At 55.1% G+C, this 14,930-nt stretch overlaps 1 protein-coding gene across 1 annotated transcript; it reads left to right on the top strand.

The window, feature by feature from the left end:
* The first annotated feature begins 4,829 nt into the window (after positions 1-4,829).
* AGPAT2 (1-acylglycerol-3-phosphate O-acyltransferase 2) lies at positions 4,830-13,465 on the top strand. The gene is made up of 6 exons (XM_049831997.1): positions 4,830-5,100; positions 9,210-9,343; positions 9,896-10,071; positions 10,274-10,369; positions 12,092-12,164; positions 13,099-13,465. Exons 1-6 carry the CDS (start codon positions 4,913-4,915, stop codon positions 13,248-13,250), a joined length of 819 nt encoding a protein of 272 aa, XP_049687954.1. The 5' UTR covers positions 4,830-4,912; the 3' UTR covers positions 13,251-13,465.
* The last annotated feature ends 1,465 nt before the right edge of the window (positions 13,466-14,930 follow it).

Below are 14,930 nucleotides of genomic sequence, written 5' to 3' on the forward strand. Positions count from 1 at the left end.
CTTGATGGATGGTGCATTGACTCTGCAAACACCCAGCTCCAGCCTCACTGACAGCCAGAGGAGCAGTGCCCTGGCACTCAATGGTGCTGCTTGTGTGGCGGTCCTCATGTGGATAAGCATTGTGCTAAATCACCCTTGTATCTTACGTGGATTTAAATAATTGATTGATTTTTTCAAGGCAGAGGTAAGACAAGCTCAGAGAAAGCAAGTCTTCAAAAAGCACAGCTGAGGAATAGGTTTAGGTGTGTTAGGAGCCGCAGGGCTGGGTGTCCCAAGGCACCTGCAGAGCACAGGGACGTTTGCTACGGGGCTGGCAGGGGCTGTGTGGGGCCTGAAACCTGCAAAATTGCTCCAGTCCCTGTCGAACAGGACCATAAAACCACAGCCGGCTGGAGCGAACATCTGAGCAGGTAACGCAGTTACTTTCTCAGAAGAGTCACTTGTAGGTGAGTAAAGATTACAGTAAGGAAGGCTCTGATTATCTAATAGACTTTTGCAATATGTTTTCTCTCTTAATTGCGTCTTCCCAGAGTCAGACTCCCTCAGGCTCTTTCTCTTTCCAGTGACCAGTGGAGGCTGTGCACGCAGAAGCCCAGCACCAGGGCAGTTTAGCAATCTCATGCTTCTGGTTTTCGTGCAACCCTGTTGCTACGTAGTGCTGAGGGTAACTGCAGCGCTCACATACAAACCGCACTGAGTTAACAGCCTGGTTCCTCCCCAAGTGTTTACTCTGTTGTCACCAGAGCGCTGACGTGTTATTACTTACAAGCACAGCAACTAAAGGATGTGATCACAGGGCAGCAGGAGCCAACGCAGCAGTTGGGGGTCAGTCTGAAGCTCTGCCTGTGCAAGTGTAGGTTCGGCCGTGGGCTTCCATGCCACCCACATGAGGAGTGGCAGGAGGGCTTCACTTCCCATGCACTGGTGCCCTTCTAGGCTGAAACAAGTGAGAGGGAAATGGGGTTCACCCACATCCTTTGCACAAACTGCTCTTAGCCGCCATCCTTGCCTTGCCAAGCAGCCTCCAGCAGGCCTTGCTGTAGTTACAGCACAGCCCAGGTCAGACCTCTTCGCTGTCTTTGCCAGGGCAACGCTTTCAGGAGAAGATTTCAGTGATGCTATCCTACTGGTGTCAGCCCTTAGGGCAGCCTTGCTTACCGATGCAAAGACGGTCCTGGTTACCCGTCTGTAGCCCTGGCTATGTGGGAGCAAGGTATAGCAGCGTAACTACATCCATATCTGATGCTGGGCTCTTTTGTGTACCCCGAGCTACGCAGAGGTGAGACTCAGTGACACCAGGCTCTGAGACATCTCTCAAAAGTCAGCTGCTAGTTGAGACAGGTAAAGAGGGAAGAGGATGGATCAGTAGACGGATGGATAGACTGACAGAGGTCTGGAGGAAGTTATATCAGACGCGTGGATCATCTTACTGTCCCCAAGTCCCTGACAATTGAGGCTGCTTTGCAGCACCCAGCAGGAGGGGTTGCTGTCTAGGCGCTTGAGCAATCTGGGTCTTCATGCCACCTGCACTATCAGCCCTTCCTGGGAGGGCTCACAAGCCATGCACATGCGTGCCTTAACATGGCCAAGAACGAAGAAGCCTGGCTGGTTGCTTCCTCCTCCCCCTGCTTTTAATGTCACCAAACCCAGCTGCTGCTTTCAACACATGTCCCTTGGCAGGAGGCAAAGAGAAGCAGGCCGCCGGGTAGAGCTGCCAAAGACGCCGTGGGAAGTCAAGGGCAGACGCACGGTGAGGCAGCGGGGAGCGAGATGCTGCTCTGCAGACAGACTCAGCCCTCCTTCGGCACAGCCTGTGCCTCCTGGGGGGTCCTCGCCGAGCACCCACCCGCCTGGCCTTGAGCCTCCTGCTGCTCTACAACCTGCTCAGCCCTGCTCGGCAATGCCAGGCGATGGCCACATCTCTCTCCTCCCTTCCTACCCCGCTGAGCGCTTTCGCTCTCTTCCCTTCTCCGCTCACCTTCTCCCTGCATGCGTGGGAGATATTCTCCCTGGCTCCATTTCTTTTCCAGTCAGAAGACAGTCATCAAAAGTGAGGTCACATGTTGTTTCCAAAGGAAGCAATAAGTTAAGGCAAATAAAAGATAAAAAACACAGCCAGATTATTATTAAGACATCATAAAACTAAGGCCAAGGGTAACGCTCTCAGCTTTATGGCTTTTCACAGACCCAGCCACAGAAATCCCACCATCAGCGATGCTGTGTGGACCTTTCTGCTCACTGTGCTTTGCTGTTAGCAATCTTTTACCTTTTCAAGGTAGTTTTTCAAGGCAGCTTTTCAAGGTCCCCATGAGGGTGCTGGAAGGTACTGGGTGCCACACACACCCTCAACAGGTAGCACCTGCTGCAGAGAATTTACTGCCTGCTTGGTGCTGGCTGGGTGCTTGCCCCTGCTGGTGTTTCTGGACCCCGCTCAGCTACCCTACCTGCAGGGTACACTTGCAACACATCTAAATAATTCAGTCAGTAGTTTAAATATGCAAAACATGCAGCACAATCCAGTAAGCTGGGTTTTTTTAAAAAGAATTCGGAACTGCTTCGTTCTGGCTGCTGGAGTTTGGGACAGCAGGGAAGGGGTTGCCTTTGCCTCTGCCCAAAACCAGCCATGTTTCAGGGGTGATGACGCAATCCCTGTTGCGTTACGCAGCACACTGAGGCTCACAGGCTCCTCTTCCATCAAGCAGTTTGTTATGATAATGTTAATGCATCGGGTGTCGTCATCTGGCAGCATAACTGCTTGCCTTATGAAATAACTCAGCGTGACAGCTCTGCTTGCTAGCAGGCAGGCCCATGTCTGGCTTCTAATCTGGCATCAGAAATCACTCCTCTTCCTTGAGATACAGACTAATATTAAACATTTCATCTGCAATACTCTGGATAATCTGTTGGAGAGCGTGGGGAGAAGGGATTTACAGCCAGCCTCCTTCAGAAGCCCACACATGAAGCGAACACGCAACTGCCATCCCCACCACGCCATCTCTGCTAATGCCATTTGCCGTCGGCACTGTGGCCGTGCTGGAATTCGCAATTCAGTTTCCTAATGTCAGCCGGCGTTTGCGAGTTGAGCAGATCGGCTTGCACGATGCCCCAGTGACAGATCACCAGTGACTTTCTTCCCGTGTCAACAAAAGCGAAAGTCACGAGGATAATGCAGTATTGCTCCGGGCCAGCGTATGTTCAGCTGAAAAGGTCTCGGTGACTTCCCAGGCATATGCTGGCTGGCACGGCACTGGAGCAAGGCTTTCTGAACAGCCTGCACGACGCAGGCCAGAGGGATTAATCTAATGCTGTGTCGAGATGCTAATACAATAAGGGTTCTTTGTGGCATTAGCAGGAATCATGAGACCAGCTCTGAGATGTCATTGCCTGGCAGCTGTAGGGAGTGCCGGTCTTGAGCTCTCCAGCAGAGAGAAGGAGCTTGTCTCCTGCTTCAAGCATTAAAGCTGCTGAGGGGCAGTGAAAATCCAGTGAGCTCCCCTCCGTTTTGGTGACAGCTCATTTGGGAACAGCCGCTACCTCTGTTGTTGAGTTTAGGGAGAGCCGAGGGAACCAGGGTTATTTGGAAAGGGACAATCACTTTTTCTTGAGTTTTCCAGAAGCTGCAAAGCTGTGGATGCCAAAAGGATGCTTGGGACCGCAGCGCCAGGGTCACATCTTAGCCCGGTGAAGTCACCGCCACCCGCGGGACTGGGGTTTTGCTATAAAAAGTGTTGCAAAACCTGCTGAGGCCAGTGAAACAGTTTGTGTCAGTTCCAGCAGACACGCTTTCATCTCCCCTGCCAGCTTCACACCCACAAAGCTGTTGGGCCTGATCCTGCCTAACCCCAGCGCCAGTGGGGAAAGCTCCATTCTGCTCAGCACATTTGTGCTGGTGGAAAACCAGCATCAAGCACCAGTGGAGAATGTGGGCGAGACGAGGGGCAGGGAGATGTGGCGAGCGGGGATCTGTCACAAAAATTCACAACTGACCCATGCTGACCTCGGTCAGTTGTGAATTTTCGTGACAGACCCGAAGACCCCATACCATGCCATGAAGGGGACCCGAAACCACCACGTAATGCCAAGAGGGCACCCGAAACCCCCACACCATGCCACAAGGGGACCCAAAGATCCCACGTGGCACCACGAGGGACCCCCAAAGACCCCATACGGCACTATGAGGGACCCGAAGACCCTACATGGCACCATGAGGGGACCCAAAGTCCTCCTCAGCAGGCCATGAGGGACTAAAAGCCCCCTCACAGCATCATGAACAGACCCAAAGCCCCTACACCACACCGTGAGGGTCCCAAAACCCCCCACATAGCACCATCAGGGACCCAAACATCCCCCCCCCGGCACCATGAGGAGACCCCAAAGACCTTACATGGCACCATGAGGGGACCCAAAGTCCTCCTCAGCAGGCCACGAGGGACTAAAAGCCCCCTCACAGCATCATGAACAGACCCAAAGCCCCTACACCACACTGTGAGGGTCCCAAAACCCCCCACATAGCGCCATCAGGGACCCAAACACTCCCCCACGGCACCATGAGGGGAGTGAAACCGCCCCCATGGCACCACGAGGGACCCAGAGACACCCCCCCCCCCCGGCTCCATGAGGGGACCAAAAGCCCTCCTCACCGTGCCATGCGGGCACCCGAGACCCACATAGCACCATGAGGGGACTCCCCAAGCTCCCCCCAGGTCTCCACAAGATCCCGCCGCGCCCTGAGGAGACCGGCCCGCCCTGAGGGGAGCGGCCGGGCGGCGGCGGGCGGGGCGGGCTGGGCCGTCCGCGCCGCCCACATAAAGGCGGGGGTAGCTCCACGCCGTTCGAGTGCGGCGGCGGCTTCTTCGTCTCGGTCGTCTCCCTCCGTTCTCGGGCGGGTTGTGCGGTCTCGGCGGTCGGCGGCATGGAGCTGGGGTGGTTGTTGTGGGGCGCGGGGGTGCTGCTGTTGCTTCACGTCCTGATGGAGCTCAGCCCCGCCGTCAACTTCGCGCTGCGCATCGGCTTCTACTGCCTGCTGTGCGTCGTCGGCTCGGCGCTGGCGGCGCCCGTCTGCCTCCTCGTCAACGGCGGCCGAACCGTCAAGAACATGAGGTGAGGAGGGGGTGGCTGAGGCGACGTGGGGGAGAGCCAGCCCCGCTGACACGGGGCGGGGGGGGGAAACACACACACGGGTGTCATGGCAGGGCCCAAGGTGAAACACAAACTGGGGAGATCGGTTTCAGGCCCAGCCTCTGGAGCGGTGGGGGGGCTGATGGTGGCCTCCTTTACCTCAGGGCTGTGACAGACCCTCAGGTGGCTGCTCTGGTGGCAGCAGGGTTGCCTTTTGGCTCATGGAGGGTGCTGGGGGGGCTCTTCTGGCCCATAGCGGGGCCCTCACCTTCAGGGAGACCTGTTTGGGGATATGTGCCCTTCAGAGGGGCCTGGAAGGTGTGAGGATGGTGGCAAGCGGCCGTGCTCCAGGGGCTGGCTGGGTTTTGGGGGAAGTTGCACGACAGCAGTGTTTGTTTGGGTTTGGTTGGGGTTTTTTTACCCTTCCAGAAGCAGAGGCTGTGCCAGCAGGGCTGCCCGCTGGCTGACGGTGTTTAATATTCTGCCCTCGGCCTGGTGCAGGGAGCACAGCGGCCATGCAGCCGCCCCAGGCGTGCTTGTTGCTGTCAGGCCTTGCTGCCTGTGTCCTCTGACAGGATGGATGCCTGGGGCGGTGGCTGAGGAACTGCTGGAGAAAAGCAGCTCTTCTACATGCGAAGGCTCATTTTAAGGGCAGAGCCGGCACTTCTGCTGGCAGCACAGGAGAACTTGGGCTCTTTGCTCTCCCGTAGGCAGCTTTTTACCTACTCTAACCATCTGTGTCTAGGCCAGGTTATATGGGTGTGGTGGAAAGGGGAGCCCTGTTGCCTTTATACATCCTTTTGGATCAAAGGTTGGGCAGCGTCTCAGCTGGTGGAGCTGGACTTTGTTTTGCAGTGTGACTCTCGCAGGCAGGACTCAGGGTGGAGTGAGCGGGCACAGGGTACTGATGTGCTGCCTGGTGGGCTCAGCCCTGCCTGCCCAAGCTGATGGTCTGTGATCCACTCTGATGCTGTGGCCCCAGGCACTGGAAACAGCAGTCTGTCTTCAGCTTTGGTTGCCTTGGCTTGCTCAGGAGCAGCTTTCCAATGCACAGCCAGCTTCGCAGCTGGGAGAATTTATGATGTCAGTTAGAGGCATTCTTTTTTTTCTTTTTCCCACCCCTAAAACTTTGTAAATCTCCTGTAAACTTAGAGGAATTCTTTGGGAACAAGAACTCCTTGCACTGGACAACTCCTCATGTTGAAACTCAGAGCTGAATTTTGGCCAGAACCACCCTTTTCCTGTAACTTAAGCCCATCGTTTCCATGTACTGGCACTGGGTGATGATCCTGGTCATGTATCCCAGCCCCTGGGAGGTTTGTGGCTGAGGTGATCCAGTGAGCTCCTTATTTCTACAATATCCCAGTCTGCTTATTCCAGCTTGGGAAAGGGGGTTGGAGCAGAGCACGTGCTGGTGGACAGACAGTGATAACAGCGTCGCTGCCTGGTGCAGAACACCCCGTCCTTGCTGTGCTCCTGGCTCCAGTGCCAAGCTGGTGTGACTTGGAAGAGGTTGCCCTCTGTGTCTGATAGAGCTGTTTATCTAGCGGTGAAACCTCTCGCAAGAGCTTCCAATCTGGTAAGCACACTTCATTAATCCTTGAAAATCAGAGGATCCTAAAAAGGCCTTTGTCACAGGCTGTGGAGCAGAGCACATGAAGCTGTGTGCTGTTGGCTTTCAGACTCAGGCTGTTACAGATGCACTGAAAAGGCACATTCCCTCTCATTTTTTCTACTCTCTCCTTGTGTCTGGCAATAAGTGCATCAGATTTACAGCTCTCTGCAGCTGTGACTGCACCAAGTCAGGATCCTTCATACCATCAGAGAAGCTGCTTGCAGGGTTGGAGGGGAGTAGGACCCATCTGCTTAACCCTGTGGATGACGTGGCCAGCTCAGCAGGGCTGCCAGTCACCCGGTGGTTCTTCACTTGCTCTAAGCTCTGCCCCTTTGCCTCTTTCAGTGGCTCAGGCCACATCTTGTGCAAGGAAACGCCTGCTCCTTACTGGCAGGAGGAAGTTGGATGGCTGGTCTTGAGTAATGTGTAACCAGCCTCTCCCGGCAGCTACTGAGCAGTGTGACTTCCAGAGCAGTGACCTCTTTTTTGGTTGGCAGTCAGAAGGGAGGAGAAGTGGGATTTAGGTCAGTCTGGTGGCATGGCATCCCCCATGACCTCACCGATTTATGTCACCCTGCCTCACCTTACCTGCCCCCTCATCTCTTCACCTGGACTGCACTCCTCTAACCTTAGCACAGGCCTGTGGTGCTTGGGGGCTCTGCAGCCTGTGCACCTCCCCATGTCCTTTCCCTGAGTGCAGCTCTAACCTTTGCAGCAAGTTTGAATGCTGAGGGACCGATAGCAGCGGTATCACTCAGCTGTGTCACCTGCGGACGTTGGCCTGGCCTGAACTCTAGCTTCAAAGCCAGCGCCTTCACCATCTGCATGGTGGGGCACCCCACGGAGCTATGAACCCTGCTGTGGGTAGGACCATACTGGGGAAAGTTGTATTGACAGAGGCGTGTCGTTGAAGAGCTGATGGCAGGTGTGGGGATACTTCTGGAGAGCAGATGCTGGGAGCTGCTGCCAAGCCAGGATGAGATGCTGGCCAGGTGCTCATCTCCCACCCTGGGTGACGGGTGCTTTCCGGGCTGATGGTGCTACACAGCTCTCTGGCTGGATGCTATGGTGGGCGAGAAGCTGACACTGTCCCTCCTGCAGGGAGGAAGGCTCCATCCCCTGTCTGCCAGGGAGAAGGTGGGCCCTGAGGCAAGGCATCCAGATCCTTGCCAGAGGGCAGGTCAGCTCCTGAATCTGCTCTTGGGGAGAGCAGAGCAGAGCTGCTTCTGGGATCTTTGTTCATGTGCACACTCCTCTGCCTCCTATCCTGGCAAATGGCTGCTCCCCTGCCCAAAATAGCCCCTGTATGCTGCCAGCTTCTGGCTGTGTCCTTTGGCCCAGTTGGAGGGTCCCCAGCTCCCACCTGTCTGGGGGTGGCACAGATGGGCCCTGCTCCCATGGGCTGGCAGGGTCTGGGCTGGTGAGCCTGGGCTGGCTGTTCTCAGCAAGGGCACAGCAACCTGCTTGATGCATTGGCAGGGCTGAGTGGAGCTGCTGGTGTCTTCTGCCAGCTGGGCCCCCCAGCCCTCGGCGCAGGGGAAGAAAGCTGTGAGCTCTGTGGACAGACCTGTAGATCCACTGGGGAAGTGAACTGACAGGCAGAAGCTATTTGCTTGCAGGTGGGTTTGCCAGGGGCACCTAGCCTCTGCCAAGCTACGTGGGGAGCATCCTGTTTGCTGCTTGCATCCTTGCGTTGTAAAGGGAAGTGTTTTTCACTTTCATTCTCCTCTGTTCTTGGAATCCCCTGGGGTAACGGCACCCCGTGTTTGTTTGTATCATTAAGCAGCATCTTCCGGCAGCGCAAGGAGCGGAATTGGCAGAGTCTTCCTTGGGTGACAGGTATACAGGCTAATACCCATGTGCTGGGGAGTGGCACCTCCTAGGAGAAATGTTTGAAAAACTTGCTGGGCTCTGCTGATTTCAGGAAGAAAACATTGGTAACATCAGAGCAGACTACAGCCATGGCATAGGGGGAAGCAAACAGCACTAAATGCCAGAAGCTGGCAGCACACAGGGGCAGCAGGAGGAGTGGTCCTTGATCCAGTGTTGAAACCAGTGTCCATCCCTCCTGGATGTTGGAGGGCTTCCAGTTTGCCCTCTGTTTGCAGGGCTCTCGCAGCTGCACTAGGCTGGACTTGCCTCTTCTGAAGAGCCTGGTGTGAGCCTGGTTGTGAGCTGATGCTGTCAGCTTGAAGGAAGCATGGACTGTCGAGTCTGGCTGTACTGACCTCAAAGTTGCAATCAGCTTCCCCCAGGCTTCCTGTAAAATTCCCACACTGGGAGTGGACAGGGCTTAGCATGCAACTGATGCACCTTGTGCACATGAGACCATGCAGGACAGACACCTGGGTGGACCACAGGGCAAATGAGACTGGATGTTCTCTCTCACAGAGCTCTTGTCTGCTTCCACCCACCCTGGGTATAGCAGACCCTGTGGCTTCCCTGCCCTGCTGTTGACTGCTCTTCTCTTCTGCAGAATCATCAAAACTGTGGTCAAGACCTTCAAGTATTTCTTTGGCGTGAGGTTTGAGGTGAAGGGGCTGGAGAACTTCGAGATAGAGGGCCCTGCTATCATTGTGTCCAACCACCAGAGCATCCTCGACATGATGGGTGAGGAGCTGGTGGGAGGGAGGGAGCAGTTCTCTTTCTCACCATCAGAGAAATCCCGCTCATATCTCCTGGCCAAGCAGCTCCCTGCCCTGGCCAGTCTGTGCTACTGAGCCAGCGGGTCCAGCTTTCTCTGTCAGTGCTGGTTGCAGGAAGGGTCTCCCCTCACTCTGAGCTATCACACCCCTGTGCAGCACCCCACGTACTGCTCAGCTTCAGGCGCTTCTCAGCTCCCTTTTACATCCCTGCCTTGCTGATAGCCTGGCTGGCCTAGCATGTGTGTCAGTGTGCCTGGTGGCCCTGCTGGGCACCCTGGGGCCAAGGAGCAAGCTGTCTCTTGAGGGGTCTTGCTATGACCTGCAGCCACCCTGCCCCTGTAATTCTGCTGTGTGCCAAGTCTCCTTCTGCTCTGTTGATGGCAGCAGAAGCCAGCAGAGAGACAAGGCACTGGCCTGACCGTGGTACTCTCCTCCACACCCCAGACTGTGTTTCTTGTCCCATCTGAGTGCAGGTGGGGGGGTGACTGCTGGGTCTCACCCTCTGTTGTCACGTTAGGGCTGATGGAGGTCCTGCCCGACGATTGTGTCCAGGTGGGCAAGAAGGAGCTGATGTATGCCGGAACTGTGGGGCTCATCATCTACCTCGGTGGTGTCATCTTCATCAACAGGAAGAGCACAACCAGTGCCAAGATGGTGATGGCAGAGGTGGCCAAGACTATGGCAGCTGACAAAGTGAGTGTGACTGTGGGGCTTGGTGGGGTGGCATGTGTCTGGGTGTCCTGGGGTGGCATGGGGGATGTGGAACTCCTGGTGCTGGCTCACCTGGAGTTACAGCCACCTGCAGCTCTTGGCAAGGCTGGCTGGTGGCTCAGCCAGCAGGAAGGGAGCACTGCAAATGGACTGCTGGAGCAGAGCCTTATCTCCCCATGTGCAGGTGAAGGTGTGGGTGTACCCAGAGGGCACAAGGAACTGCACTGGGGATCTGCTGCCATTCAAGAAAGGAGCATTTCACCTGGCTGTCCAGGCACAGGTAACAGTGCTTTGCTCCTGCATGGGGCCCCTGAATTCTTTTGCAGTGGCACTGTAGACTGGTCATGCAGTGGTATGGTTTATTTGCTCTCAAGTGAGCTGTGCTCCCAGGTGACAGCTGAGCTCCTCAGCCAAACCACCATTAGGTGTCATAAGTGCTGCCCAGCAGGAGCCTTTTCCATGCCCTGCAGGAGTGACTTGACTCCTGTGGATGGATGGCTGCAGACAGTGGAGAAGCTGCCTCTCGTCCTCTCTTCTGACTGCCCCAGCACTGCATTCCCGGGGTCCCATCTGGAGGGCAGAGTGTGGGGGACAGGCACACTTGACCCCTTAGCTCTAGGCTTTGCACGCAGCCGCCTGGCAGTGTGGTGGTACAGTGTTTGTGACCTGCTCCTGGGAGCACAGCTGCAGCACAGAGCTTGCTTCTGGCAGGGAGCCCGGTGGGCGCTGCACTTTGTGAGCTTGCCTGGTGAATCCTAAAGCTGTTGATGCATTTCTCAATCCCCCCGGTTGCAATAGTGTAGTGTTGATTCAGAATTGTTAATGCTAGTGCTTTAGAACAATATCTGGGCTTGGTCTGTGTGGAAATAGCTGCTCCCTCCCAGACAGCCATATGGTGCTGCTTAAATGCCTTCTCCAAAATGACAAGATCCGTGAGCAGTTAGTGGAGGAGCAGACAGACAGCTTCTTGGCTTCAGAGAGCTAGATCTCTCCGCACTCTTGAAGGAGCGGTGGTGCTTGCCTAGGCAGAGCTCTGGGGCGGTGTGCCAGGGATGCTGAAGACCTGGCTGTGCTACCTGGGCCCAGGTGGTTGCTGGAAGCTGGGCCACCCTGCTCGGCTCCCAGGTGCTGGGGACTAGGTGCTGGAGAGGTGGCTGGGAGGAGATGGGTGCCTTGCCTTCCGGTGCATGCTCTGCCTTGCTTCTCAGAACTAGGATGACTTGAGGCCTGAGGGGAAACTGCTTTCCCTAAAAGAGGTGTTATAGCAGGGATCCTGGAGAAGGGAGTAGGTGCCAGATCTCTCCCTGGGTTCAATTGGCCAAGCCCAGGGTGTAGCCTGCATTGTACTATCCTCATTCCTGCCAGGGTGATGCAACCAAAGCAGGGGCTGGCTGCTGCCAGAAGGAAGGGACAACAGTGGAAATGGTACCCACCTCTGCTAACCCTCCCCCTGAGTCACTGACTGTAAATTGTGTCTGTGTTATCAGCACTGAAATAATGACTCTGTGCCTGCCCTCCTGGCTGTGTCTCTGCCTGTCTGAAGCTTTCCTGGGAGCAACTGATTGCAGCTGGCGACTCCTTTTCTTAGAAGCTAAAGGCACACCAGCTAGCCTGCCCCAAACATATGCTTGTACAGCATGGCAAGGCCTGTCAAAACAGGCATCCTCCAATGTCTGCAGGTCAGAAAATACCTGAGTTTCGAAGCCTGGCTTGGGATGAAAAGCCCTGAGAGCCAGCGCTGACCTGAGGCTGAAGTGTAACGTGGTCCTAGTGCCTTGAATGTCCCTGTGTCTTGAGCTGCTGGGAAGTGGTTTCAATCCCATTTGATTCCTGACTGTCCCAGCCTTTGGAATTGGGTCTTGCTTGTGGGGCTGTGCGTGCCCTCTATGTCTGAGAGCCAGGCCAGGTCAGCTGGGCTGCGTGGGATTTGCTGCTTATCTCTGGCCTGCCCTGAGTTGCTGCAGTGCAAGTAACTCCTCTTTTTTTCCTCTTCTTCCCCAAGGTTCCAGTGATCCCTGTGGTGTATTCCTCCTTCACAACCTTCTATAACCCAAAGAAGAATCTGTTTACATCAGGTACCAAAGAGCCTGAGGGTCTTTACAGTCACTCGGAGACAGGGTTGATGCCATGCCCATGTGGAGATCTGGTTCACAAGGGTGTGGGAGGGAAGCGGAGCTAGGGTGAACAGGAGGAGTCTTTCTGAGAGATGTGTGGAATCAGTTCAAAGCACTTGGCACCAGAGCCTAAGCTGGGTTAACTCTGGAAAGAATGTAATTAAGTACAGTGAGGGATGTTTTCATTAAAAATTGGATACCACCTCTCCTTCTCATAACTGGCACAGCCCAAGTCATTTGGTGAGGGCTTGGGGGAAGAAGCAAGCATGCTCTGCCTCCTGACCTTTCAAAGCCAGGACCTCTCTGCAAGCAAACCAAGGAAGCTGGTCATATCAAAGCTCTGAAGTCTGTCAGTACAAGTGCTGGGCAGAAAGTTGGCTTTCAGTCAACTTGGAGCAGTAACTCTCATTTCTGGAAGGAAGCCATGCTTTTCATGTTCCCTGCCTGAATGGCTGGAGCCAGCCAAAGGTAGGAGGGTTAGACAGAAGCAGATGGAGGGAGCACTGGGTGCAGGCTGTGCCTGGCATGGCCCTGGAGCTGGGTGGGTCTGTGACCCTGGGCTCCCCCTACTCTCTTGGCCAGCAGATGGGAGCAGAGCAGGGACACCGGCCTTGGAAAAGGGCAAGTTCTGGCTGGTCTGTCAGTTTGGGGCACAATGGATATACTCTGTTTGGTGCAGCTGTTCAAGGGCCGTGTCTAATCCCCAGAGCAATCTCTTACCCCTGAGACCAGTGCAGCCTCTGCCTGTGCTCCAGGGATGGATGCCTGAAGCCCTGTGGGGGGATGAGGGCTGTGCGGGGCCTGTCCAGGGCAGGGGGAGCAGGGGTCCTGGGAGGGCAGAGAATGGTGCTCCTGTGGCACGTGGGTTTCTCATAGGCTCTTCTCTTGTTCCCAGGCAAAATCAAGGTTGAGGTTCTGCCTGCAATAGAGACCAAAGGCCTGACATCAGGTGATGTCTCTGACCTCACTGACAGATGCTTCCGCACCATGAGGGAGACCCTCTTCAGGCTGTCAGGCTGTCCAAGTGAGGCAAAAGACTCATCCTAGATGCCTCTCCAGTGGCATCACCATGTGGTGGTGGCTGAAGGGACCTGTCTGTTGCCAAATACCGAAGGAACTTCTCTTCCTCTGCAGTGACTTCTAACTCTGGGAACGCCATGGACTGGCACACGCAGGCTGTCGAGCCAGGGCTGAGTTTCCCCACTGAGTGGATTTCTCTTATGGGTTCATTATCTCGTAATGAAATATCTCCTTTTTCTGAATTTCTCAGGCATCAAACTTGTGCTACCAAAGGGCTGAATGACCACAGAGGTGAGTTCCCACAGCTCAGGCAGCTAGTGTGGGGTGACAATGAAAACCTGGCTGAAGGCTGGGCTCTGCCTCATATGAGTGTCTCTGCACCTGTGTTCCTGCAGGCTCAGCTAGTGTTGGCCTGGCCCCGTGCTCTCCCAGTTGGAAACCACCAGGGAGCGGTTTGTATCTGCATGGCCTTGGTGCTGCTCAAACAGGGCTGAGAATCAGATGAAAGTCCAGACTCTGGTTCTTTGGCAGCACTGGAGGTGTGGCATCCTCCCTGGAGTACTGCTATCCAGTGTGGTGAAGCTCATGGGTGGTCTCTGGGGCAGGGCCTCTCTCCTTGAGAGACACCCTAGGTTCACAGCAGCATCTTGTACTGGGGCTCTGCATTGCCCAGGTACTCTCTAGCCAAGTCTTTTACTTCTGAAGGAAGCACCCAGGGCCAATAACCTCAGCTGGGCTGCAAATGGGAATGTGTGGGGCCAGTCAGCCTTATAGTGTCTCTTCAGGCTTGATTGCCTTGTCTGAACAAGTGTCCTTGCTCATTGAGGGGTGCAGCAGTGGAGAGGGAAGCTGCAGTCTGACCAAGCCAGCATATATGGTCTGGGCAGAGTTTAGCTGAATGCTGTCCAGCCTTGCTGGTTTAGTCATCTTCTAAACGAAACCCCACACTTGTTTCTACCATTCAGAGCCACCAGCTTGATTTTAAAAACTGCACAGATCTGTCAGAGTCCTGGGCAAACCTGTCCTCATGTGTGATTTGTTTGTGGCATGCCGCTGGATGCCATGTGTGACATGTACCTGGGTTGGCTCAGAGCTTCCTTGGTGTCGGGAAACTGTGCTGCCAACTCCCTGCTGTGGTGGTGGTTCAGCCTGGTTGCAGCAGGCATGCTGGTGCCTACAGTACCCGTTGCAGATGCAAAGGGCTCTGTCATGCTTGTTTTGCCACTTGTCATGGTCAGCACTGGCCGAAAGATGGTGCCTATCTCGTGTGTCTCTGCTGATCTCAGTGGAGCTGCTGCTCTGCAAGGCTTGTAAAACTCCTGCTGAGCCGCAGGGTGGGTGAGCTGCAATTGTAACAGGGCTGGGAAGGCTTCAGCTCTCCCTTTGGGGGAAATGGACTCCTTTCCCTGTTCACGTAAAGGGGTTTCCCCTGTGCTTTGGGGTGATGGACCAGCAGGGCTCCTGGATCCCTTGCTGGGAGCTGCAGAAGCGTTGATGCCCTCTGTGAAGAGCAAGGCTGGGTAAGGTCCATGGTTCCAGGGGGTAACCTTCACCTCCAATTTGGTTTCAGGGAGGCTTTAGCTCTCCTTTTTTGTGGTGGAGGGTGTATATAACCTTGAGATAAGCCACCTGGGCTACTCGGGTAACCAATGCAACTGGCTTTTGCAGCCTGTCTGGGGCTGCGTTGGTGGAATTGCAGTCATATGG

This window comes from Accipiter gentilis, chromosome 29 (assembly GCF_929443795.1).
Source record: "Accipiter gentilis chromosome 29, bAccGen1.1, whole genome shotgun sequence".
NCBI lineage: Eukaryota > Metazoa > Chordata > Aves > Accipitriformes > Accipitridae > Astur > Astur gentilis.

Bases quoted from the DNA above. Each gene is read 5' to 3' on its own strand.
- AGPAT2 (XM_049831997.1), top strand. From the start codon at position 4,913: ATGGAGCTGGGGTGGTTGTTGTGGGGCGCGGGGGTGCTGCTGTTGCTT. The intron at 5,101-9,209 runs GTGAGGAGGGGG...TCTCTTCTGCAG, and splicing joins CGAACCGTCAAGAACATGAG to AATCATCAAAACTGTGGTCA. The intron at 9,344-9,895 runs GTGAGGAGCTGG...TTGTCACGTTAG, and splicing joins GAGCATCCTCGACATGATGG to GGCTGATGGAGGTCCTGCCC.